The 26,270-nt window shown below is 29.4% G+C and overlaps 4 protein-coding genes across 4 annotated transcripts in view; 1 reads left to right on the top strand and 3 right to left on the bottom strand.

Annotated features, from left to right (window-relative positions):
- The window catches only part of LOC115887473 (arf-GAP with Rho-GAP domain, ANK repeat and PH domain-containing protein 1), a 275,480-nt gene that overhangs the window by 36,852 nt on the left and 212,358 nt on the right, over positions 1-26,270 (bottom strand). The window lies entirely within an intron of this gene.
- Positions 2,709-3,447, bottom strand: LOC115887480 (probable RNA-binding protein EIF1AD). The gene has a single exon (XM_030906927.1). The coding sequence runs from the start codon at positions 3,295-3,297 to the stop codon at positions 2,830-2,832; it is 468 nt and encodes a 155-aa protein (XP_030762787.1). The 5' UTR covers positions 3,298-3,447; the 3' UTR covers positions 2,709-2,829.
- On the bottom strand, positions 6,320-6,808 carry LOC115887509 (probable RNA-binding protein EIF1AD). Its single transcript, XM_030906973.1, has one exon. It carries the CDS (start codon positions 6,806-6,808, stop codon positions 6,320-6,322), a length of 489 nt encoding a protein of 162 aa, XP_030762833.1.
- LOC115887507 overlaps positions 20,538-26,270 on the top strand; it is a 40,301-nt gene continuing 34,568 nt past the window's right edge. The window contains exon 1 of the mRNA XM_030906972.1: positions 20,538-21,144. Within this exon, the coding sequence (XP_030762832.1) occupies positions 20,996-21,144 (149 nt within the window). The 5' untranslated portion in view covers positions 20,538-20,995. The remainder of the gene's footprint in view (positions 21,145-26,270) is intronic.

Genomic DNA, 26,270 nt, shown 5'->3' with positions numbered 1-26,270 from the left:
GATTTTCTTTCTTATAAATTCAATCTACTACCTATGTTGCCATTTTCAAAAAAATTCGCGAAAAAAACTTCATAATCGTGTTTCTGGGGTCGAAATAAACTACCTCTAAAAATATTTGCAGTTATTTAAGGCTCACCCTGCAGTACATAAAAATATTTTAATTTATTAATTAGATCTAGTTTTGTATTTTGTCAGAAAATTTAGTTTCAATAAATATTGAGTTATAAAAAATATATTTTTTATTGAAATACACTTGTTTGAATTAATAGTAATAATAATGAAAGGCCAAACTGACATTACTCCCAAATTTTGAAGTCTAATTAGTGGAAAAGTTTAAAGGTTCATTCAGAACCTCGCAATTAGTAGAATAAATTAGTTGCGTCAATTGGCGTAGAAGTTTGTTCCTTTAATTTGAATGTAAGCATTCAGAACGTCAAAATTAGTGGTTGGAATTTTCAATTAGTGGAAAACGTTTAACAAACTTTTGACTTTTAACTTATAAAGATATTATTTAATTATTTATTTATATTATTTATTTATTTATTATTTATTCAAAATTTGCGAGTAATGTCATTTTCGCCTTTAATTATCATCCGTCAAGAGAAAATATTGTTAGAAACCAAAAAAGTATATTGTTTTATTTTTTTCAAAAAATTCCAAATTTTCAATTTTTTTTGCGTAAAGAACCTAATTGACGTGTTTCTGGGGTCGACATATATTCTCCTTAAAAAAAATTATACTTATTTAAGACACACCCTGTATAATAAAAATGGTTGGTAATTTCAAAAGTTTAATTTATTTTTTTTATAATTGATATTTATTGGAAGCAGATTGTCGAAATACAGGATGTTTCTAAAAAACATGTACCATCTCTCATGGGGATTCCTCACGTAAAAATAAGATTTATTTTTTTATATAAACATAGGTTCGATTCTGCTTTGTTTATTGCCTTATTTTTTTTTTGATTTGCCTTAATTTTTTTTTGGTTTGCCTGATTTTTTTATTTATTATAATCTTCCAAGTACTTTTGAAGCCAAAGTGATTCGAATGAAATTTTGAGGGTAAAAGTTATTATAAGTGCAAGATACATATTTTATTGCTAAAAAAGTGCCGACAGTTTCACCGATGTGCATATGGGTTATCACTGGGATATTTTTCTAAAAAAAAACATGCCATTAACTTTAACTTTTCGTATTTTAGCCATGTTTCATGGTTAATCTTACTGTGTGGGTTTGCCCAATAATTTCATTCTTCTTTTTTAAATTAGTATATATGTATAATAAAACAAGAGAAAAAAGTTAATGGCGCAAATTTTTTTTTAGAAAAATATTCCAGTGATAACCCATACGCACATCGGTGAAACTGTCGGCATTTTTTTAGCAATAAAATATGTATCTAGCACTAATAATAACTTTTATCCTCAAAATTTCATTCGAATCACTAAAAGTACTTGGAAGAAGATAATAAAAAAAAATCAGGCAAAACAAAGAAAATTAAGGCAAAACAAAAAAAAATTAAGGCAAAACAAAAAAATTAAGGCAAACCTAAAAAAAAATTAAGGCAATAAACAAAGCAGAATTGAACCTATGTTTATATAAAAAGTAAATCTTATTTTTACGTGAGGAATCTCCCCATGAGAGATGGTACATGTTTTTTAGAAACATCCTGTATTTCGACAATCTGCTTCCAATAAATATCAATTAAAAAAAAATAAATTAAACTTTTGAAATTACCAACCATTTTATTATACAGAGTGTGTCTTAAATAAGTACAAATTTTTTAAGAAGAATATATTATGTCGACTCCAGAAACACGTCAATGAAGTATTTTTCGCAAAAAAATTGAAAATTTGGAGTTTTTTGAAAAAAATAAAACAATAAGCTTTTGGTTTCTAACCATATATATTCTCTTGACGGACGATAATTAAAGGCGAAAATGACATTCCTCGCAAATTTTGAAGTATAATTAGTAGAAAAGTCAAAAGTTTGTTGAACCTTTTCCACTAGTTGAAAATTCCAACCACTAATTTTGACGTTCTGAATGCTTTAAATTCAAATTAGTGGAACAAACTTCTACGCTAATTGACGCCACTAATTTATTCTACTAATTGCGAGGTTCTGAATGAACATTTAAACTTTTCCACTAATTATACTTCAAAATGTGAGAGTAATGTCAGCTTGGCCTTCGATTATTATTACTATTAATTCAAACAAGTGTATTTCAATAAAAAAATATATTTTTTTTAACTCAATATTTATTGAAACTAAATTTTCTGACAAAATACAAAACTATATCTAATTAATAAATTACATTATTGTTCTATTTTGCAGGGTGAGTCTTAAATAAGTGAAAGTATTTTTAGAGGTAGTTTATTTCGACCCCAGAAACACGATTATGAAGTTTTTTTCGCGAATTTTTTTTGGAAAATTTGGATTTTTTTGATAAAAAATGGAAAACTTTTCAGTTAAAAAACATAATTTGTTGATAATATGGCAACATAGGTAGTAGATTAAATTTACAAGAAAGAAATCCAGAAAAGATCCAGTGCTTCTCAAAATTTTAACAAAAAATATTTTTTTTGAAATTTTCAAAGTAAAATAACTCAGTTATTTTGGATTTATTTGAAAAACAGTAAAGAGAAAATATGTTTCTTTTATCGAGATCTACCAGCCCTGAAAATATTTGCACTTATTAAGACTCACCCTCTATATATACATAAATTAAATAACTCCAATTCTGCCTATCACATTCAGGCTCAATATCCTATTCACTAGACACTCGTCACTATGGCCGGAACTGCTAATATCACTTTAAATCACTAGTCTATTTCTACTTGCCAAATTCAGGCGCACTATCCTCTTCACCAGACGAATCTTCACTATCGCTGGAACTGCTAGTATCACTATTAATCGCAGGTCTGTTTCTATTTACAAATATATCTTCGTTATTTTCCTTTTCATTTTTGTCTACATGAAGAAATGCATCGGGCCACACGTTCTCTTGTATAAAGTGTGTTATCTGCTCGTTGGTAAGTATCCTCACGATTTTTCCTTTGACTTTTTTACCTTCTTGTATTGGTTCGATTAGGATGTAACCTCCTCTTAAAATCCATATAGTTCTGCGAAATTTTGTCGGCATGGTGACAAGAAATCTGCTTCCATCTGAATCTTCAACTTCGTGTAAATTATTACCTCGGCTAGCCAATACTTTTACAATCCGTTGATCTTCTGAAGGTGTCGAAAATCCGTGGCGGAACACTTCCAGCAACACGTGTTTACGTCTCATGGGTTTAGACATTTCGGCTGTATTTTCCTAGATTTGTTTTGACTAACAAGGGCAACTGACTGCGATTGACTGTAGTTGTCTAACAAGAGTAACTGACTGCGATGTTGACTGTAGACTGGCAATCTTGGAACTGTCCTTTCGCAGATCTTTTAGTTTCTTAAATAGTTTCTAACATAGGCGGGGCTATGGTAAGGCAACGGGGGTAATTGCTTGGCCCTAACTGGCTGGCTCGTGCACAGGGCTGGACCGGGCTACAGGGTTCAGGGTGGAATTGTGAGTAGGGACCCGGGTGTTTTTTTTGCGTATTTTTTCGCCTTACGTTTTCGTCAAATTTTCCCTATTAATTTGTTGTTAGTGTTTGAAAGCAAGAAACTACCCGTAACGCAATGCAAATGCCAATATAGTTAGTTTAAAAAAATTTTGGGGATCAGAATATTACCGTTACTTTTTTCTGTTTCATTTCTACACTGAAAATAACATATAAAAAGAAAAAACTACAACATTGTACACAGATTGTACTTACATTTTTGTAAACATATGACACACAATTGTTGCATTAGCTAAGTTATTTTATTCTTCCCCAACTCAACAGTTACAGTGCTAAAATTTGTAATGATTTTTGTTTAAATTTCAACGAGTACAATCTGAATATTCTTTGCTTGCATACAACAAAAGTATTAATTTTTGCAACGTGATTGGCAATATAAAAAAATCATTTTAACGCCTAGGCATAAAAATAAAGCACTTTTATGGCATAAAAGTACGAAAATATATTAATAAACTGACATAAAGTGTCAAATTCAACGAGCGAAACCATAGTTTCTCGATATATAATTATACATACAAGGTATGACTTTTAAATATTTTTATATTATTGGGAACGTTTGAAATTGTTTAAAAAATATTTTGTGTCGGTTGAAAAAAAATAGCATGTTCTATTCGGAGTAAAAATTACTTTTTGTGCCTCGACTGTATGGCTAGAACGTACAGCCTCGCCACAAAAAGTGTTATTTTTACTCCTAATAAAACAATATACTATTATGATATATTGCAAAAAAATGGAGGCGCCGGGTATCGATCCCGTACCTCTCGCATGCTAAGCGAGCGCTCTACCTAACTATCTAAGAGCTACGCCCCCCGATGGTGAACATAAAATTGTTTCATATATCACTATTATTATACTACAGAACCTCGCAATTAGTTGATAAAATAATGGTTACAATAGCGTAGAAGTTTGTTTCTCTAATTTGAATGTAATAATTCAAACCGTCAAAATTAGTGGTAATAATTTTCAATTAGTAGAAAAAGTTAACAAAGTATAAAGCTTCATTCAGAACCTCGAAATCAGTGAAATAAATTAGTAGTTTAAATTAGCCGTAGAAGTTTGTACACCTAATTTTAATAAGCATTCAGAACGTCATAATTATTAGTGGTAGTAATTTTCAATTATTGGAAAAAGTTAAATTTTTGACTTTTCCACTAATTATACTTCAAAATTTGCGAGGAACGTCATTTTGGCCTTTGATTATCACCCGTCAAGAAAAAATTTGGTTAGAAATCAAAAGTTTATTGTTTTATAACCAAATATTATGCTTTCTCTATGGATACAACAGACTACCGTTAGCTGTTGCTAGGATATTTTATTAATTTTAATTGTGTATTTTTGACATTGTGAATGATCGTAAACTAAGAAGTATAAAGTCTAATTGAAACTACTAATTTATTCCACTAATTGAATGAAGCTTAAAGCTTCATTCAGAACCTCGTAATTAGTGTAATAAATTAGTGGTTTCAATTACACTTTAAGCATTATTCAGAACATCGCAATTAGTGGTTTCAATTACACTTTATACTTTTTAGTTGACGATGATTCACAATGTTTTAAAAACACAATTAAAATTAATAGAATATCCTAGCAACAGCTTGCGTTAGTCAGTTGTATCCATAGAGAAAGCCTAATATTTAGGTTATAAAACAATCAACTTTTGATTTCTAACCACAATTTCTCTTGACGGAAGATAATCAAAATGACATTTCTCGCAAATTTTGAATTATAATCAGTGGAAAAGTTAAAAGTTTGATAACTTTTTTCTACTAATAGAATTGTCTACCGCTAATTTTGACGTTCTGAATGCTTACATTGAAATTAAAGGAACAAACTTTTACACTAATTGAAACCACTAATTGCGAGGTTCTAAAGTAAGCTTATTCTTTCCAGTTTACAATCATTTAGAATGTCTAAAAAACACAATTAAAATTAATAGTATAACCTAGCAACAGCTTGCAATAATCAGTTTGTTTTGTTTTATAACAATAAACTATTGGTTTCTAACATTTTCTCTTGATGGATGATAATTAAAGGCGAAAATGATCCTCGCAAATTTTGAAGTATAAGCAGTGGAAAAGTCAAAAGTTTGTTAAACGTTTTCCACTAATTATTATTATTAATTCAAACAAGTGTATTTCAGTAAAAAATATATTTTTTATAACTCAATATTTATTAAAACTAAATTTTCTGACAAAATACAAAACTATATCTAATTAATAAATTAAATTATTGGTATATTCTGCAGGGTGAGTTCTAAATAAGTGCAAATATTTTTAGAGGTAGTTTATTTCGACCCCAGAAATACGATTATGAAGTTTTTTTCGCGATTTATTTTTTGATAATTTGGAATTTTTTTGAAAAAAAAATGGAAAACTTTTTAGTTAAAAACATAATTTGTTGATAATATGGCAACATAGGTAGTAGATTAAATTTACAAGAAATAAAACCCAGAAAATATCCAGTCTTTCTCAAAATTTTAGCAAGTAAAATAAGTCCGGTAGTTTGGATTTATTTGAAAAACGGTAAAGAGAAAATATTTTTCTTTTTTCGAGATCTACCAGCCCTGAAAATATTTGCACTTATTTAAGACTCACCCTGTATGTATACATAGATAAATTAAATAACTCCAACTCTCCTTATCACATTCAGGCTCAATATCCTTTTCACTAGACACTCCTCACTATGGCCGGAACTGCTAATATCACTTTAAATCACTAGTCTATTATTTCTACTTGCAAATTCAGGTTCACTGTCCTCTTCACCAGATGAATCTTCGCTATCGCTGGAACTGCTAGTATCACTATTAATCACAGGTCTGTTTCTATTTACGAATATATCTTCGTTATTTTCCTTTTCATTTTTGTCTACATGAAGAAATGCATCGGGCCACACGTTCTCTTGTATAAAGTGTTGTATCTGCTCGTTGTTGAGTATCCTCACGATTTTTCCTTTGACTTTTTTTCCTTCTTGTATTGGTTCGATTAGGATGTAACCTCCCCTTATAATCCATATAGTTCTGCGAAATTTTGTCGGCATGGTGACAAGAAATCTGCTTCCATCTGAATCTTCAACTTCGTGTAAATTATTACCTCGACTAGCCAATACTTTTACAATCCGTTGATCTTCTGAAGGTGTCGAAAATCCGTGGCGGAACACTTCCAGCAACACGTGTTTACGTCTCATGGGTTTAGACATTTCGGCGGTATTGTCCTGGACTTGTTATGACTAACAAGGGAAACTGACTGCGATTGACTGTAGTTGACTAACAAGGGTAACTGACTGCGATGTTGACTGTAGACTGGGAATCTTGGAACTGTCCACAGAATATACTAACGAAAAAGAAGCCCAAGTTCCTTGTAATAAATCGGTTCCATTTTCGTAACGCCATCTCTCAACATAGCTAACATTATAGGTTAGCCAAAGGGGTGCGGGGCCGGGGGGAATTGTAAAATACACTTTTTTATTTTAATTATTTTTATTCGCTATTCGCAATTTTATTTTTAAAACATATTATGTGAAACAATCACATAATATGTCTTAAAAATAAAATTACAAACGGAAACAAAAGGAATTAAATAATCTGAAAATCTACAAAGTTTATTGATAAAAAGTTAGGCTATGCAAATTGATAAGTATATTAAGTATAACCTCTTTGGTATAACATTGTTAAACAAACATTAACAAATCATAACATATCAGATCATAGAACTAAAAAAAGTACTATTACATAAAAACAGGTGATACAATACTTCAAAATTAATTTTAACATAATATCAAAACCGAAAAATCAAACTGCAAACACAACCACACTTATCACAACAGAAATTAACACACACTTCCGCGGCAAATGTCCAAGAAAGAGTGATCATTCTGATTGGTCCTGGTCCGGTTGTAGCTCACGTCGTATTGTCGGTAAGCAAAATCCCCGTCCAAAAATTTTGACGATCAGCGCCATCATCCGTCATAATTGGGAAACTTTTGCTGGAACCATTTTTAATATTTCACTTACATGGCCCTGGAACTGTCCTTTCGCAGATCTTTTAGTTTCTTAAATAGTTTCTAACATAGGCGTGGCCACGGTAAGGCAACGGGGGTAGTTGCCCGGCCCTCACTGGCTGGCTCGTACACAGGGTTGGACCGAGCCACAGGATCCAGGGTGGAATTGTGAGAAGGGACCCGGGTGGTTTTTTGCGTATTTTTTCGCCTTACGTTTTGGTCAATTTTTCCCTATTGATTTGTTGTTAGTGTTGTGAAATCCCGTAACGCAATGTAAATGTAAATATTGTTAATCGAAAAAAAAGTTTTGGGGATCAGAATATTACCGTCACTTTTTTCATTTATACACTGAAAAAAACATATAAAAAGAGAATTTGTAATAATGATTTTTGTTTAAATTTCAAGGAGTACAATATGAATATTCTTTGACAGAGATTGTGAGAATTACCACCACACTTGTTCGCTATTTTCGTATAAAATCAAGCATATTGAACTGTTTTGAGGATCTCGTGATAGAAGTAAAAGCTACTTGAAGTTACTTGATGCCTATTACCATTTTAGACGCAAAATGCTGCAGTGTTTTCTACAATTGTGGAGTTTATTACAATTTATTTTCCGTGTATTTAACAATAAATAATGAATTATTTTACATGTGCGTCCTAAGACGGGGAGGCTCGTGAAGACTGGGGTTACTGAAGTTTATTTATTGATCAGTTATTGTGTTGTAATAATAAAAATAATACAGTCCCCGTTATAAATAAGCATTCGTAAAAAAATGAAATAAAATTTTTAAAGTCTTACTTTTTACCACACTGTCTAATACACATATAAAATTCAGTTTTTTAGTATTTGGAGCAATTATTATTAATCAATGCAAACAGTCAATTGATGTAGTTTGAATACTGGAATCATAATTGGTCCTCTAACAAATATTTAAACAGTTTTTTTTTATTTTTTAATGAAATAAACGAACTATATGACAATATTAGAATCTGGTACTCTTTGAAAATTTGTTACATCTTTGAAAATAATCTAAAATGTCAATATTCCATGGGTATATTGATAAATGTGGTCTAAATTATAAGAAAATGCATTTTGTACGAAAACTTGATAAGATAGGTAAAAAATAGTATAATATAATTTGATAGACAATTAAATTGTGCAACTGATTCTTATTAAATATACAGGGTGTTCCATTTAAATTAAACAAGTTATTGCCGTTTAAAGTTAGTAATTATTTAAAATAAATTTTTAGACACTGTATAAGGTAATATAATTTTTATTATTGCAACACAAAATTTAGTAAATAGAAATACTTCAGTAGGTACAATATTTGATTTTAAAAACTTAAAAACGTCTAGGGAAATGAAGCATTAAAATTATTACTGTACTTATATATTGATAAGATTAAAATGCGGTAAACCTTAATCAAATTTACCTTTATTTTAATCGTAGAAACTAAAATATAATAATATACCTAGTGTTCCATTTAAAAAAATTACAACTTTGATATTTTTTTTGTTTATATGGGACACTCTGTATCTTGTAAAAATATTTTTAAATTGTAGCTCTAATAGTCCTTCAACGAATCCAAAACTTACAATTTACAAAAATCTAATCGTTTAGCTACAATACTCCGTGTCGTATGTGGTGAACAACCCTGTATATTAGCGAAACGAAAACATAAAATGCAATGTACATGCAAGTGTTTATGTTGAAGTTGTGAGTACATCGACACTGTTTATTGATTGATAAGAGTAGCGAAAAACAAATATTTAGATTTCTTTTCCAATTATCAACTACATATGCCAACTATACAGTGGAAAACTATACAGTTTTTTTCAATTGATCCTGATATCTTGTATAAGATATAATCAAAAGTTTCCGTTTTCATACATCTGTAGGACTCTTAAATTATTATTTAAATTGTGATATTCTCTAAATTTATTCCGAAATATGTTGTAGATGAGATGTGCACACTTTGTACGTTTCTTTTTTGCGCATGATGTTTTCATACCTATACCATTTTCTAGACGGTTTTCTGTTTTAACTAACACGTAAAACATTATGTCCGAGCTTAACAAGAAATATGATCTGTAAATGACGTAGAGCAAAAGTAAGATCAATTTTTTTAAGAATACGACTTAACTATACAATAAGCTAAAACATTGTAATAAACGGAATATGGTAAACTCCCCTTTTTATTTTAGTCTAATAAATAGATCTAAATTGTAATATACCGAACACTTTATTGTTAATGAGCTGTTTTATTATACAGGGTAGCCCATTAGTCTGAGAAAGTCCAGTATCGACTTTGTTGACGAAGATATGAAAAAAAAAGTTTTATAGAAAAATGTTACATGGTTTATAATGGTGAATACCCTAAAAATGTTTTGTTGTATTTAGGGTATCCAAAAAAAGTATTGAAAAAGTTTGTTTTAAAATTGCAACTCTCATTTTTCTGTACAGAATTGGATTTAGGCAGAGTTGACATGATTTAAATCAAATGATTTAAATCATGATTTAAATCGTGATTTAAATCAAGTGATTTTTTTAATTTTAATCATGTGATTTAAATCAAAAAATTATTTTTATTGAAACTTTATAATAAATCAAAAAATAACTGTAAAAGTTATAAAAATCTATCCTAGAAAACTATAAAAAATATTTCTATAACAGATAATAAATCGAAAAATAATTGTAAATTATATAAAAGTATATAAAAATATCTATTCATCAATTTAAATGTTGAACCGATTTTTGAAGTAATTTAGTGTGAATCCTTAAGACCGCTAAACGCAGGAATTTATTTTAAAATTTATTTATAAGTGACAAAAATTCGCTTTTCGAATACATATCATTCGCCGACTAGTGCCAGAACTAGGTTCTTCTGATATAGAGACTTATCTGCATTCCCGTAAATCTATAATCGTTGTCAGAAAATATGTTATTTTATATTTTTTTTTGAAACGTTGGTATGTTTCCAAATTCTTACCGACATTTTGATTTGCAGTAAGTACTTTACACTTTGACATTAGATAATACTAATTTATGATAATACTAATAGTGTATTGTTTTATTAAGAGTAGAAATTATACTTTTTTTGACGATGCTGTACATTTGAAGGACCATCGTAAAGCTATTCCGACGTTACAAGGAGGCACAAAAAGTACCTACATTTTTACTCCGAATAAAACACTATTTTTTTAAAACATTACAAATAATTTTTTAATCAATTTCAAACATTGCAAATAATACAACCAGTAATCGAGAAACGATTTGTACACTCGTCGAATTTGACACCTAATATCAGTTTAATAATATATTTTTGTATTTTTGTGCTTAGGCGTAACAGTGCTTTACTTCTATGCCTATAGCCGTTAAAATGACAAAAATTAATACTTTTGAGACGTTTGAAAAAAAATCCTTTTGATCTGAAGCGAGCGACTTTTTTGCGGAATATATTGGTGACCGATGTGGAAAAATGACACGCCCCGTATAATTGTTAATGTTATCGGTATCGCTCAGAGTTATTAAGATTTAGCCATTTAGGATAGGACTTTAATTGGAAATAAGTCCTAGTCATTTGGAAATCCGATTTAAATATTGTTTTGAATTAAAATCAAAAAAATCTTATTTAAATCAAAAAAATCCGATTTAAATAAAAAAAATCTGATTTTTTTAAAAAAATCATGATTTTTTCCAACCCTGGATTTAGGTAAAATATCTTTAGGTGGCTTTGATAAAAATTTACTGTTTAAGAGCCGTATAGCAAAATATAACACTAAATCACCACAATACACCAAAACACTTTTACCTTTACACTGGACGCGCGTTTCGCTAACCATGTTAGCATCATCAACAGATGATTAAACAAGTTAAATATTTAAAAATACTCTTTCAAATAAAAGTGTTTTTTGGGACACCCTGTATAACACAATATTTTTGGGATATGCAGCTCTATAAATCATGCAACATGTAGGTAAAACTTTTTTTCATATCTTCGTCAACAACAACGATAATGGACTTTCTCGTACCCTGTCAGGTCACCCTGTATATTGTTATTTCATATGCACTTCATCAACTATCGTATGATAAAAAAAAACGGCGTTAAAGATAGCTATGAAATGAAGATTGCTGTCATTTTATATGGAAAATTATAAGGATAAAGTCATCGATGTTCATTTCCAATCCAACTTTATCATATGGTATTAGTGCAGTAACTTCAATGGTTAACATAGTGTAGACAGAGGTGTAGCCCAAACTAAAATGATATTTCTATGCCTACTGTGACATTCTTTTCAATTGATTTTTGATCGCACGGTAAAGGGTATAGCCGGATTAATATGGGAAATCTGCCCCCGCGGCTTTTTTAACTCGCACTCAGATTGATTTGGTGTCGAATCAAAATAATTCACCTAAATTTGTAGCACTTTAACTCAAACGGTTTTCGACATTTCCAAAAAAAAACTGTTTTTTCAATTTTATTTTTATTTTTATAGTAAAATTCAAAATTAATTAATGGTGATTTTTTTTTTCAAATTCTTAGAAGTGTGAGACATGAAAAAATAATATTATCGTGATTCTTAAACGAAAAGCCGATTTTTAGCGGAGGAAAGTGAATTAAAATCTTCATTTTTTTAACCTTGTGAAATATGCCACTCACTAAAAATCCTCAGAAAATGTCTTTTATACTTCTTGACACTCAGGAATTTTTTAGAATTTTTTGAAGTGGTGCAACAATACGAAAAAAAATTAAAAGCTTATTTTTTTTTAAATAAAATCTTTTCGGACTCATTTTTTTTAAATAATCTTTATGTTTATTTCTGACAAAGATGTATTTTTAATGAAAAAATATTTTCTAACGCACTTTTTTTAAACTAAACAAAAATATAAGTAAGTTACCACCACTTGTTGTTCCACCACTTCTTCAAATATTTCACAAAGATTAAAAAAAATGAAGATTTAAATTTTCTTTCCTCCACTAAAAATCGGCTTTTCGTTTAAGAATCATGATCATATTATTTTTTCATGTCTTAGATTTCTAAGAATTAAAAAAAATTATCATTAATTTAATTTTGAATTTTCCTATAAAAATAAAAATAAAATTGAAAAAACAGGTTTTTTGAAAATCTCGAAAATCGTTTGAGTTAGAGAGCTAAAAATTTAGGTGAATTATTTTGATTTTTGATTTATAAAATTCTTAGAACTTCATTTTGAGTTAAATCAAATCATTTTGAGTTAAATCAAACGGAAAAACGTTGTAATATGGTTACATATTTTCCTTTTTCTCGATGTGTCCATATGTGTGTGCCAGTGTGGGAAGTTCCGGCCATTGTCCACGGTAAGTGTTTTTGTTTTATTTTTTTTGTCGATTTTACAGCTGACCAAGCCGGAATTTCAATTATTCTCGCAAAAGTTCAGTTTTCGAAACCAGTTTGGTTAGTGTAGACTGTTGTTGATAAAGTTTACATGTATTTTGTCTGTTATGCTACTAATTACAAAGGAAGTAAGTTATTGTCTTATGCTTAGTTATACCGTATCTTAATTTTGTAAATTTTGTAAGAAAAAAAAAATATGTCGACACAAAATCTGTGTCTGGACGTTTTAATATGATAGCCTTCTGATAGCTATCTACAAAAAATTAATCTATATAATATTTTGTTCTATAATAACGTTAAATCTTCTTAATAATAATCTTCCGACTTTAAAAGCTATGAAGTTTTCTTTTATCAAATTTGCGAAATTTTGATACAAGGTAGCTAGGTTTTAATTAAATTATTTTTTTAATTATAGTAATTAACTGTATCGGTATTAATATTAATTACTTTAAATTTAACAGAACTTTAACTAAATTTACTTAAGAAAATAAGAAATAATTCCGTATTTTTATTTAAATTTCAAAAAAATATATATTTTTTTGTTAGAGAAGGTTTTCTCGTCTGTTACTAATTATAAAGGAAATAAGTTATTGTCTTGAATAAAATTAATTTTCTAATCGTTTTTACTAGTTGTAGTTGTCTAAATACCACTTTTTCAATACTAACTTTGAACAAATAATAGTATATTATTCAACGAGCATATATAATGGTGGCTGTTATCCACGCGGATGAAGTTATGTCATAAATCATCCAAGTGAATAACAGCCATTATATGTGAGTAGAATACTATACTTTATCAAGGACTATCAAAAAAATTTAGATAATATTAATATAAGTTTTATTTTTAAAAAACAACTTTTGAAACCCCTCATAGATGATTCCAGAAAATAACATTGAATACTTCAAATTTTTAAATCTAATTTTAGAATGCAAAAAGTGACGTTTAAAACTTCAAATAGCTCTTGTTTGGAGTTTGGATCGAGATATCCGTGGAAGCGGTGAATAATGACACCATTATTCACTAGTGAATAATGGTGTCGTTATTCACCGCTTCCACGGATATATATATATAGTGAATAATGAATATTATTATTATTTCACAAACTCATGTATAAAAATCAAATTATAGACGAGTCGTGGATAATAGTATATTATTCAACGAGCATATAATGGTGGCTGTTATTCACGCGGATGAGCCGCAGGCGAGTGTCATAAATCATCCAAGTGAATAACAGCCATTATATGTGAGTAGAATACTATACTTTATCCAGGACTATCAAACAAATTTAGATAATATTAATGTAAGTTTTTATTTTTAATGTCAAAAAAATATTGAACGAGTATAATGAGTAAGTAACATGGAAACAAAACATTGAATTTTTTTTAACTAGGTAGCTAACTAATTTAGCTTTAACTAATTAAAACAAAAGCAAGCCGGTTTGGATCGAGCACAGCTCTTGTTTGGAGTTTGGATCGAGATATCCGTGGAAGCGGTGAATAATGAAACCCATTATTCACTAGTGAATAATGAATGTTATTATTATTTCATAAACTCATGTATAATAATCAAATTAATAAATAATATTTTCTTGCCTTTAGCTGTGTATTTTTTCTAATTTCGAAAAATCGAAAGTAGAGAAAAAATTAAAAAAAAAATAAAAAGTAAAAAGAAAATTGTCTTGCTTGTCGTAAAGGGGGGAACCAAGCTCCACTCCCACAACCGGTTTCTGGGCCTACCCTTCATCAGGTGGGCTGACCAGGGGCTGGTTCTTGACGGGATTTGACGGGAGATGCATTAATATCTCACCGACACTTTACGACATCGTCTGTTGATATAGAAGAAGTTTTGCTTGCCGTATCGGTGAGAACCAGCCCCTGGTCAGCCCACCTGATGAAGGGTAGGCCCAGAAACCGGTTGTGGGAGTGGAGCTTGGTTACCCCCTTTACGACAAGCAAGACAATTTTCTTTTTACTTTTTATTTTTTTTAATTTTTTCTCTACTTTCGATTTTTCGAAATTAGAAAAAATACACAGCTAAAGGCAAGAAAATATTATTTATTAATATACACTAAAGCTGTAAGAATTTTGTTCATTTCATATAATCAAATTATAGACGAGTCGTGGATAAAGTAATTTATTATTATTATTATTAATTGAAGAACTTAAATTTGTTTACAAAACTAAGAGCGTATGTAGTTATAGTGCAGTATGTAATAAGATTTTAAAAATCAGTTTATATATTTAAGGATCATGTTTAAAAAATTAATTTCGAGTTGAAGAAAATATAATTAATTTTCTTTTTAACTTTTTTAATTAAAATTGACAGTTTTGTAGAAGAAACATCTTTTATAAATCATTTTTTATTAATTCTATACTATTTTTTAATGTAATTTATCAGAACAATATTTTCCATGTCATATTGACTTGGACGAAAACTTACATAAATTATTTAATTATATGTAATTATGGATTATAATTATTCATAATTGTATTATTATATTTATTATAATTATTTTAATAATATTTTAAAAATTAAGCAATTTAATTTTGTTCATGATATCGTTTTGCTACTATTTTCTGCTACATAAATTTTTTAGACTTTTTCTATACCGGGTGCGTCTCAAAAGTGGCCCACCCCTATTATAACTTTTTTATTTTTTCAAATAAAAAACGAGATTTGGTATGTTAGTATATGACATAAATTAGGATTGATCGTCTGATGTTTTTAATGTCTTATCCTGGCCGGTTAAAGGATGCCCAAATCGTATTTTTAATCATATCTCAATTTTTTCAAATGGAACGAGGGTGGCTCATTAGCATATTTGGAAAAAGCATTTGTTTACGAATAGTTTGGTTCCACACACTTGGTATTTCTAGTCAAATTTTCGTTATGAACCGCATGTCATAATTTCAAATAAACCATATGCAAAAATGTCAAAAGGTGACATATGATATGTCACTATTCAGAAAAGTGCAATAAATGACATTAGTTAATGTTAACTCTTGGCCCTTAACTTTAATTCTATAGCCTAGACAAGACTAGACACGGGTTGATCCTGATTTGATCCGAACTGTATTATTTTCCCACGTTCGACAATAAAAGGTACTATATTCGTTAATTGAACATTTAATCAGACGATTATATTATTTGTAATTGTCGCTATTGTATCGAATAATAATGAATGGCCTGTATGTCGAGTATGTCTGGAACCTATTGTAACGTATGGCGAAAATTTCAAACGAGATTACGAAGAATGTTGGATTATAATGCAAAATTCTTACTATTCATAGTGAATATACCTACAATGATTTCTTTATAAAAGCCATTCTTATTATTTCTATTGATAACGATAATTGGTTTTAGAAAAAAGATATTTTAATTATTTAGATATCGAGCTTAAAACCAATATTAGATATACTATAGGATAGAAAAAAAACGGCGCCAAAGACGGTTGAGGAGTGACAATCGATTATAATTTTAGCGAGGTCAAACCTTAGACGTTATTTACTTGGTCCGTACCCTTCTTTAGTTTTTAATGGCGCTATAATGAGTAAAAATTATTTTTAAATGGTGTAGTTTAAAATAATTTTACGGAAATAGATTTGTGTCTGGAAACGTTCTATCCTTTTTAATCTTTCTATAATAAGTGTTAATTTTTGACAAGTCTTGTGTCAATTTTTAGTAAGTGACATTTTGAAATTGATCTCGCCAAAATTATCATCGATTATCATTCCCCAACCGTCTTTGACGCCGTTTTTTTCGATCGTATGGTATTTTGTTTTGCCTTCTAACTTTAGCCATATGGAATTTTAAATTTCTAAGTTAAATTGCTATAAATATCGTAATCTTAAAATCATACAGGGTGTTTCAGAGTATTATCGCGAATATCTTCAAAACCGTTAAAAATGTTGAAATACTCTAAACACAAAAAATGTTCATTTTTTAGTTCTCCACCTTGAAAAAATAATATACAGTGTTGAGTGATATACTATACAGTATACTTTATATATAGTGATTTTTTTGATACAGTGATTTAAAAAAAAACAAAGAAAAATAATTTTATATTTTAGAAAGTTTGGCGTAAAATTTTGAACATCCTGTATTATCTATGATTACCATATCTATAGCAAAGTAAGTACAGACCATCTAAAGTATAGTTTTGATTTCAAGACAGGTTCTTGTATTTTTAATAATTTTTTTAAGAAAGGCTGAAAAATATATATTTTTTATTTATCTATTAATATCTCTGAAACTATCTGAAATATATTTACTCATATCTTAGGATTATGTAAAGTGATCTGAACCGAAGCCAAAAATGCAATAGTATACAGGGTGTTCCATTTAAATTATCGCGAACCACTCCTATTCTACTTTTTTGAGCCACCCTATAGAAGTTAAAATATTTTTCTGAAATACACCCTAGTACCCGTATTTTGTAAAAATAAATTAAGATGTGAAATAGGAATTCTGAAATACGATAGTTAATGGTTAGGTTAGTTATTAATGGTAATGGTTATCTCAATAACATTTTTAATTAAACTCATATAGATTAAATGATATCGTAACAAAATCTTATATGTCCATGTAATAAATGTAATGTTGTTAACTGGCGCAAAATTTAAGTAAAACCAAATTTGTTACAAAAATTACACGTTTCGTTGTAACCTTTTTTCTGGATTCTCTGAGGCCGAGCATTCGTCCACGTTTTACCTTGTGAAAAAATTAGATAAAGACATGATTAGTGTACGTCAGCCGTTTTGCTGTAATTATCTACGTCTGGTTTGCTGTTCGGAATGTTAAAATCTCTGTTTTTATTAAAACGTATTTATGTAATTAATGCAATTAACTTTTTATTACTTTGATTATAAATATTATTTTTATAAATTATGACTATGCGAATAACATTTGACCCTAACTGATGCGTCCATGCTGCAAACGTTTTATTACTTACCTTTATTTATTATAATTTGTTACTTATTACTTATTCGGTAGTAACATTATAAAACTGCCATTAAAATATTTATTTTTACCTGAATTTCTAAATGATTAAGAAGTAGAAATTTGTAAATAAAATGTTAACATAAATTAACGAATTCCAAAAAATTGTAGAAAAAAGCTTTTAATAATAATACTAATAAAAGTCTTTATTGTAACAATTAAATTATATCAGAAAAGGGAGAATTGAAATGACTTCATAACTCAACCAGAAAGAAAAAAAAACAATAAAAAGGAAATAAATGAAATAAAGGGAACAAATACTTTTACAATTCTTTCTCAAATACAATACAATAATAAATATATAGGTTTTATAGGTATTTAGTACAATATCTTGACAATTCTATTTAATTTTAAAGGTGATGATCGTTAAAGAAATGCCATTACATTATCCTTTATAAACAATTTAAAAGGTCTACCAGAAATACCCGTTCATTGTTACTATATTTTTATTGTATATCTCTATATTGTATATATTACGGACAATAGGGGATGTATACGATAATACCAGCTAATATTATATACCCTATTGGCAAGAGAAGTCTTGGGTCGGTACTTAAATGTCTAAGCCCGTGGTTACATTGGATGCGCGTCTGTGTGTTTTTTTGGGTCGTACGTGCACGAACGTGCACGCAGCAAAAAACAAACAAATGCTTTTTTTTATCCTCGTCAAAATTATCTTCGATTGTCATTACCCAGCCGTCTTTAACGCCGTTTTTTTCGATTATACGGTATCATTAGACACTACCATTACATATTTTTAGCTTTTAGTTTGCAATTAATTTTCTTTCAGCTTAACGTACCGGTTGAAAATTACTCTCAACTGAAATAGGTTTCTCTAATTTTACTCTTTTTCTATATAAAACAGCATTTTAGAATAAAATATGCTTTTTGAAATTCTAATGGGTAAACAAGACCCGAATTATGGGCTATTGAGGCCATTAATACCGAAAATTACTCGTTATTGTGTCAGTGCATTTAACAAGCTGACCGTGTTATTCGATCTAATCATAACAGTACATGGGTGCACTTTTGAACTTTTGATTTCCGTGCAAGTGTCTTTTTTTTTAATTTTCGATAATATTTTTTTTCTGAACATAAGAGTTATCGATCTGGATTCTGTACTGTTATATACTGTTTAATTATACCGGGTGCGTCCCAAAAGTGGCTCACCCCTATAACTTTTTTATTTTTTCAGTTTAAAAAACGAGATTTGGTATGTTAGTATATGACATAAATTAGGATTGACTGACGTATTCCATTGTTTTCGGTCACTTCCTGTTTCTCCGGAAAGTACTAGGACTTTCATTTTTAAATGGCACTCTCGGTATTTTTTTACTTTATTCGATAGAAAAAGACATTCTGAATACACTGACATATCATATGTCAACTTTTGACATTTTCGCATATGGTTTATTTGAAATTATAACTTGCGGTTCGTTACGAAAATTTGACTCGAAATTCCAAGTGTGTGGTATGAAATTATTCGTAAAAAAAATGCTTTTTCCAAATATGCTAATGAGCCACCCTTGTTCCATTTAAAAAATTGAGATATGATTAAAAATACGATTTGAGCATTTTCTAACTGGCCAGGACATGACACTAAAAGCTTTAGACGATCAAATCTATTTTTCCAAGGCTCCTTGATTAAGGATTAGTGTTTTTAACATAGCCATGGCACTCTAGATTGCCTTTTAAAATATTATTTTTTATTAAGCGAGAATGTCATAAGTTGACATATATGATGTGTCATTCTATTCAAAATGTAATTCTCTATCGAATAAAGCAAAAAAAATGCCAAGGGTGCCATATAAAAATCAAAAGTTGTAGTCATTTCCGGTGAAATAGGAAGTGACCAAAAACAATTGAATACGTCAATCAATCCTAATTTATGTCATATACTAACATACCAAATCTCGTTTTTTTATCTGAAAAAATAAAAAAGTTATAGGGGGTGAGCCACTTTTGAGACGCACCCAGTATACTGTTATATTTATAAATGTTAACAAACAATATTGTCGTAAGTTGTCATTCATGTGTTATTAAAGAAATATGTACAACCTTTATAGGTACTTCATAACTTAAATACTAAAATTGAAATAAAAACATTCTTAAGTACAAAAAAAAATGCGCTTGAATATCACAAATTAGAATGTTATAGAGTATTATAATATACAAGGTGTCCCAGAAATATAAGTGCAAATATTTTAACTGGAAGTATAGTTCAACCCCAGAAACACGCCTGAGGTTTTTTTCGCGAATTTTTTTTTTAAATTCAAAAATTTTTTGGATTTTTTTTTTTAGTTTTTAGTTAAAAAACATAATGTCTTGATAATATGGCAACATAGGTAGTAGATTAAATGTACAAGAAAGAAAATCCAGAAAAGATCCAGCAGTTCTCAAAATTTGAGCAAAAATCATTTTTTTAAATTTTCAAAAATAACTCCGTTATTTTGGACTAATTTGACAACGATAGAGAGAAAATATGTTTCTTTTATCGAGATCTACCACCCCTTAAAATACTTGCACTTATTTCTGGGACACCCTGTATATATTAATAAATATAATATTCGAAAAGGAAACCGATATATTTTAACCTGTATAAGCAAATAACTTTTTTAGGAAAATAACAAAATTAAAATATTTTATATGAAAAAAAAATATTTTAATACAAGCTCGTGAATTTTTACCACTTGATAATAATTATAGTACAATTTATTTTGTATATAATAAGTTCCGTATTATGCAGGAAACAGCTTATACAATCATTGATAGCCACGTAGATCTACATACACGATAATACATATCATTTAATGAAAAAATTCATTAAATAAAACAGGTATAACCTTCGCTTTATGCTATAATTAAATCAAATTATTCCAACTAAAATGTTAATACTTATTAATATTTGCATTTTATTTACATCCTTTGTAATTAGTGTAATAGACTGAGCACCATTGTATTTCCCGGATTATTTCTTATTTATCAAAATAACAATGTTTTAGATAAATGGTAGCTCTAGCAGATGATCGCGCCAAAACCTTTAGGATGGACAACCTGGCATTCCAGGATGAACAGGACAACTCGAAACGGATCTCCCGATCTGTCAGTGTTAACACGGAAGTGGAAAGTTATCCCCTATATAAAACCTGGAGAAGGTAAAGTCACTTTCACTTTTAATACTATTTTACCAGTCTGGTCGTTCCAAATCTGTGGTCTGTGTTTACAGTTCGATGTACCTTACCATATCTCTGGTTCTGGGCATGGGACCCACACTAGTTAATTTATAGTGGATTCATACTTCGTGAATTAGTCATTACTTTACCCTTAACATTAACCCTAAGAAACTAACCTTAAGAGCTTAAGGAAATGCCGTTCATACTTCTCCTACTTATATTCTAATGCTAGATACTAGAGAAACTATTTTTTACATTAATAATTTCTAGACCAAAAAATACACAATTTCTTAACATTTATAAACCGCCGACCTTAACATGTCAGATATAATTTCGAGAATTCTTAAAACTCCTAGTTTTGAGCATGCGTGATTCAGTTTTGAATTAGCATTAGCCCTAAGAATATAAATATCCCAAAACATGGATTTTGAGGATTGATACAACAGGAGCATGAACGTTAGCGTTCGTTAACGTTGACTCATATTCTGTGGTTAGGACTAATGGTATTATACAGGGTGGCGCCTCTCATACGCCGCGGTAGCTCCAAGGAGAACGACAGTTTGTATTGAAATGAACTTTTTTGAGCATATGTAGGTTAATTCAGACTTTTTAAAAATATAGAGAGCTTTACACGGTGGCCCCAAAAAAAGTTAAATATCAAAGTTGTGTTTTTTGTAACGGACCACCCTATATATTAATTGATTTTCGGATTCTGGGAGAAAAATAAAGGTGAGTTTTATAAGAGACTAAAATATATATAATATATAATTTTATATGACTAAAATGTAAGGTTTTTAACATAATATTTACCATTTTCTAAAAATAAAGAACAATTTTTAAATTACAATAAAAGCTACCTAAATTGGAATTTACCCGGTATAGCCTAATATGTAGTTAAATTAACTATCGTATTTTAAATCAAATTAAAACTTGATCCAAAAAGTTATACAGGGTCAGAGAATTCATGTCTCTTCAAAATACTATTAAGGTTTCCTACCCCCAAAACCAAAATTTTCCTAGATATTTTCATTTACATGGTTTGATCTGAGTAGATTTTTATTATTTGATAAAATCTAGGTGGCTGTTATATGTCGGACGTTACTTCAACATAGCTGTCTAATTAGTCCAACTTTAACAACTAGATATCATTTTGTGTCAGTTAAAACAAAAAAAAAACTCAGAAATTTGCCGAAAATGCAAAGTTATCCTACATCAGAGAGAATTGATATGATTCTATTACTCGTAGTTAATCTTTAATTTAAGTATTCTGGGATATGTTAAAGACAGTGTTTACAAAACTCGACCAACTATTGTCGACAAGATGAGAAGAATTATTGTAGCTGCATGCTTTTCGAGTTAGAACTTCACATACGCCTTTTGAAAAGACCATCATTTTATGCAGTTAACAGGAAAGGAAGCATTTGTATTTCAGCTAGCTAATTTTTGCCACATAATTATAGGTTTATATCTAGTTTTAATTGTGTAATAATTAAAATATGTTTTGAACGTGTATCTTTTTATTACCGTTGAGTATTTTACTCTATAATCTTTAATTTTTGTTAAATTAACACAAGGTATATCACAGCCACTCCTAGATTTTTTCAAATAATAAAGATCTACTGACGCAAAATCATAAATATTAAAATATGTAGGAAAATCTTTGTCTGAGGGGTAGGCAACCTTAATAATATTTTGAAGATATATAAATTCCCCATTGAAAACCGGAAAAATATACTGGGTGTTTCGTTTAAAATAAAGGAGTAACTTGCTTTTAAAAGTGACCATCCATATTAATTTTGTCTCACCCTGTATAACTTTTCGGGTTAAATTTCAATTTGGTTTAACATACAATGGTTACTGTAATTAAATATCAGACTATACAAAGTCAACTAAAATTTAGGTAGCTGTTATTGAATTTTAAAATTTACTTTTCATTTTCATAAAATGTGAAATATGTCAAAATTCTTAGATTTTAGGTATATGCTTCTTAAATAAAACTCACCTTTATTTTTTTCATAGAATCCGAAAATCAATTAGAAAAAACACAACTTTGATGTGTAACTTTTTTTGGGATACCCTGTATAATTCTATATATATATTTATAAAATGCTTTCAGTTAAGCTACATATGCTGCCAACATTTCATTTTGATATAAACTACCGTTCTCCTTGGAGCTTCCGCGGCGTATGAGAGGCGCCACCCTGTATACAATATTATAATTGTAGCAAGATTACTAGTTATTTGTTGACATCTAAAGCAAGAATCATCAAAGCGTCTTATTGGCTGGTTTAAATGTTTCATAAAATCCGGCAATACTAAATAGAAGAAAGGTTCAGCCTACTTGTGTCTCTTTTTAACATGTTTGAATTTTTATCACAATATCTCCTTCATTGTCTCACATGGTAAAATAATAGACCACAGATTTAGGGTAGCCAGGTCTGTATACTCGATTTAAAATTATATTTTTACTATAATTACGTATATTTTTTTGTTACTAAAATGTGCGTAATTTTCTGGTACTAAAATATTGCACAATCGTATATGATTATAATTAAGCAGCCCAGTAAGAATATCTGATATAATTACATTGATAATTTGTTTCATAAAATTTGTAAACAGTAATTAATTTCTTCAATTTTCTATAATTGAAATACTATATTATAGCCTGAAAACAACTTCGATAAATATAGCATAATTGTATTTTCTAGAAACTTTAGGGCGTACGTTGGTGGGGGCGATTCAGCTAAGTTTTTTTCCAAGATTGCGGTACTTCCGGTTATATTACAACTAGATATTAACATTAGTTATTTGAAATTATACAGAATTGATTGATGTTTGATGATATTACTTGAAACGGAACACGCCATATATTTTTACGCATCTGAATTGGTATAATTCGAAGTTCGAGCTAATTTTTGAAGTGAAACTTCTTTACGCGCGCTGGGAATAAAAATTCAAAGTCGTGACACGTGACACGTGACACGAGCTAGTGGTAACGAAAAGTGGTAACTATCGAAAAAGTGGTAAGGACAGTCTGCGGCTTAGAAATACGTAGTGACGCGACGTATATGTGTGGGCAGTATACGTATATACCCAAATACAAATTTTGTGAAAGTAAATTAAATTATTTAATAATTTCTTTATTTTACGCGTGTAAAACTATTTCGCCTTTACACAAGAAAAGTGACTCAAACTCAAAAAAGTCACTTTTGTCAATTTTGATATAACATGAGTCCAATGAATATGTATTTTTATCAGAAATAGAATTGGTGAAACCAAAAAATGTTCCTCATTTTACAAATTATAAGATATACTGGGTGCTACAAATTCGAGGTACGATCATTAGTATCTCTGAAACCGTAATAGATACAAAGAGGGTTAAATAGGGGCAAAGTTGCTCTTTGGGATGTTAACCAAGATGACATCAAAAAGGTTTTAAAAATTTCAAGGATTGCTCAGTTTTTTGGAAAAAACGGATTTTTTTGAAAATCAATTTTATTTTCTCCTGTCGTTACTTTTTAGAAAATAAAAAAAACTAACTGCACATTCTCATAGCCACTCTATTAGGACTATCTGAGCGTATTTTTAGATTTTCAATTTAGCTGATAATTTGTGAGATACAGAGGCCAACTTAATTTTTTTAAATACGGACATGCATTTTTTATTTGAGGTTTTGAAATAACTCAGTCTCCTGAGTAAAATGATATGCCACACTTGATACTTTTCTTTTGTTTTTGGTAACTTAACAATAACAAAACTATTTAATTATTATTTGAAATAATTTCAAGTCCGACTCTGTTTTTTTTAAGTTATTTAATCTGAGTATATTCATCGCAATAATATTGATCAGCGCTAATTAAAATTGAATAAGGAACATCCAGAAAAATTGAAAGATATATCCAGGTCAGCAATTATAAGCAACTTTGCCCCAATTTAACCATCTTCGTATCTATTACGGTTTCCGAGATAGCAATGCTCGTACCTCGAATTTGTAGCACCCTGTATATAGAAAAAATTTAAACTATCTGCAGATACTTTAAGAAAAACAATTTAACTTTACGTTTTTTCTCCTGTTAAACCGGCAATTTTGAGTTATGCCAGTTTGTTACACGCAGAAACCTATTATTACGTGTAAAAACTATTTGTTACACGTAAAAAACTATTTGTTACACGTAAAAAACTATTTGTTACACGTAAAAAACTATTTGTTACACGTAAAAAACTATTTTTTACGCGTAAAAAATATATTTTTTAATTTATTACTTTTTCAACATTTCAAACTACACTTTTTCAAACATGTCCTTCAAATCCTGCAATTTCACCCCTGTTAATAAAAAGTTTCACTTCAAATATGCGCACGCAGTGCACATATTTTTTAATTTTATAAATAGGTAATGTAAAATAATTAGATGCAACACACGAATTCTTAAATCGTTTAAACTTCTAAAAATAGATATAAATAATATTTTAGATTTGTTGAATATTTAAGTAGCACTTATTTCCGTTATTTTTACGCTCAGAAAAGAAAGTATTCACGATTTTGCTAACCAAATCTAGACTTTTCTGGTTATTGCATATTTGGTTAATATAATTTGGATGACCCATATTTATAACCCCATTATAGATTTGATAGCATGACTTAAGATAATTGAGCATTGTTGCTTATTTTTTCATGGACAGTTAAATTAGTGGAAATCCTGCCTTTATTATGCAAAACAATTTATCGAATATACCATGCTGGCAACTCTTGCTTTTGGGTCGGTATTAGGGGATTCAATCCCGGGATTCCGGGATCCCGACGTTTTTTATCGGATTTTTTCAATCCCGGGATCCCGGGAAAATAATAACAGATACCGGGATTTTATATAATATAGTAAAACGCTATTTTTAAGATTGTATATGCAAAAACTCTCTTTTAGTTGAATTCCTTATAGCGCCGCCGCCGGTACGGTACCGACGACAAGCGATACGTCGGTGATTCCCGGAATAATAAAAAACTTTTGAAACAAGAAGTAGCAAACCTCTTAAAACGACTAGATGTAACAAGTAAAATTATATTAGATTCTTCAGATAGTTCGGAATCGGATGAAGATTTGCCAATTGCTACT

The sequence above is a fragment of the Sitophilus oryzae genome, unplaced genomic scaffold, assembly GCF_002938485.1.
Source record: "Sitophilus oryzae breed Bouriz unplaced genomic scaffold, Soryzae_2.0 scaffold_576_pilon_pilon, whole genome shotgun sequence".
Lineage (NCBI taxonomy): Eukaryota > Metazoa > Arthropoda > Insecta > Coleoptera > Curculionidae > Sitophilus > Sitophilus oryzae.
Note: the sequence above shows the minus strand (reverse complement) of the source record. Positions and strands in the feature narration are given on the sequence as shown.

Excerpts from the sequence above, each read along its gene's own strand:
- LOC115887509 (XM_030906973.1), bottom strand. The coding sequence starts at position 6,808 with ATGTCTAAACCCATGAGACGTAAACACGTGTTGCTGGAAGTGTTCCGC.
- LOC115887480 (XM_030906927.1), bottom strand. The coding sequence starts at position 3,297 with ATGTCTAAACCCATGAGACGTAAACACGTGTTGCTGGAAGTGTTCCGC.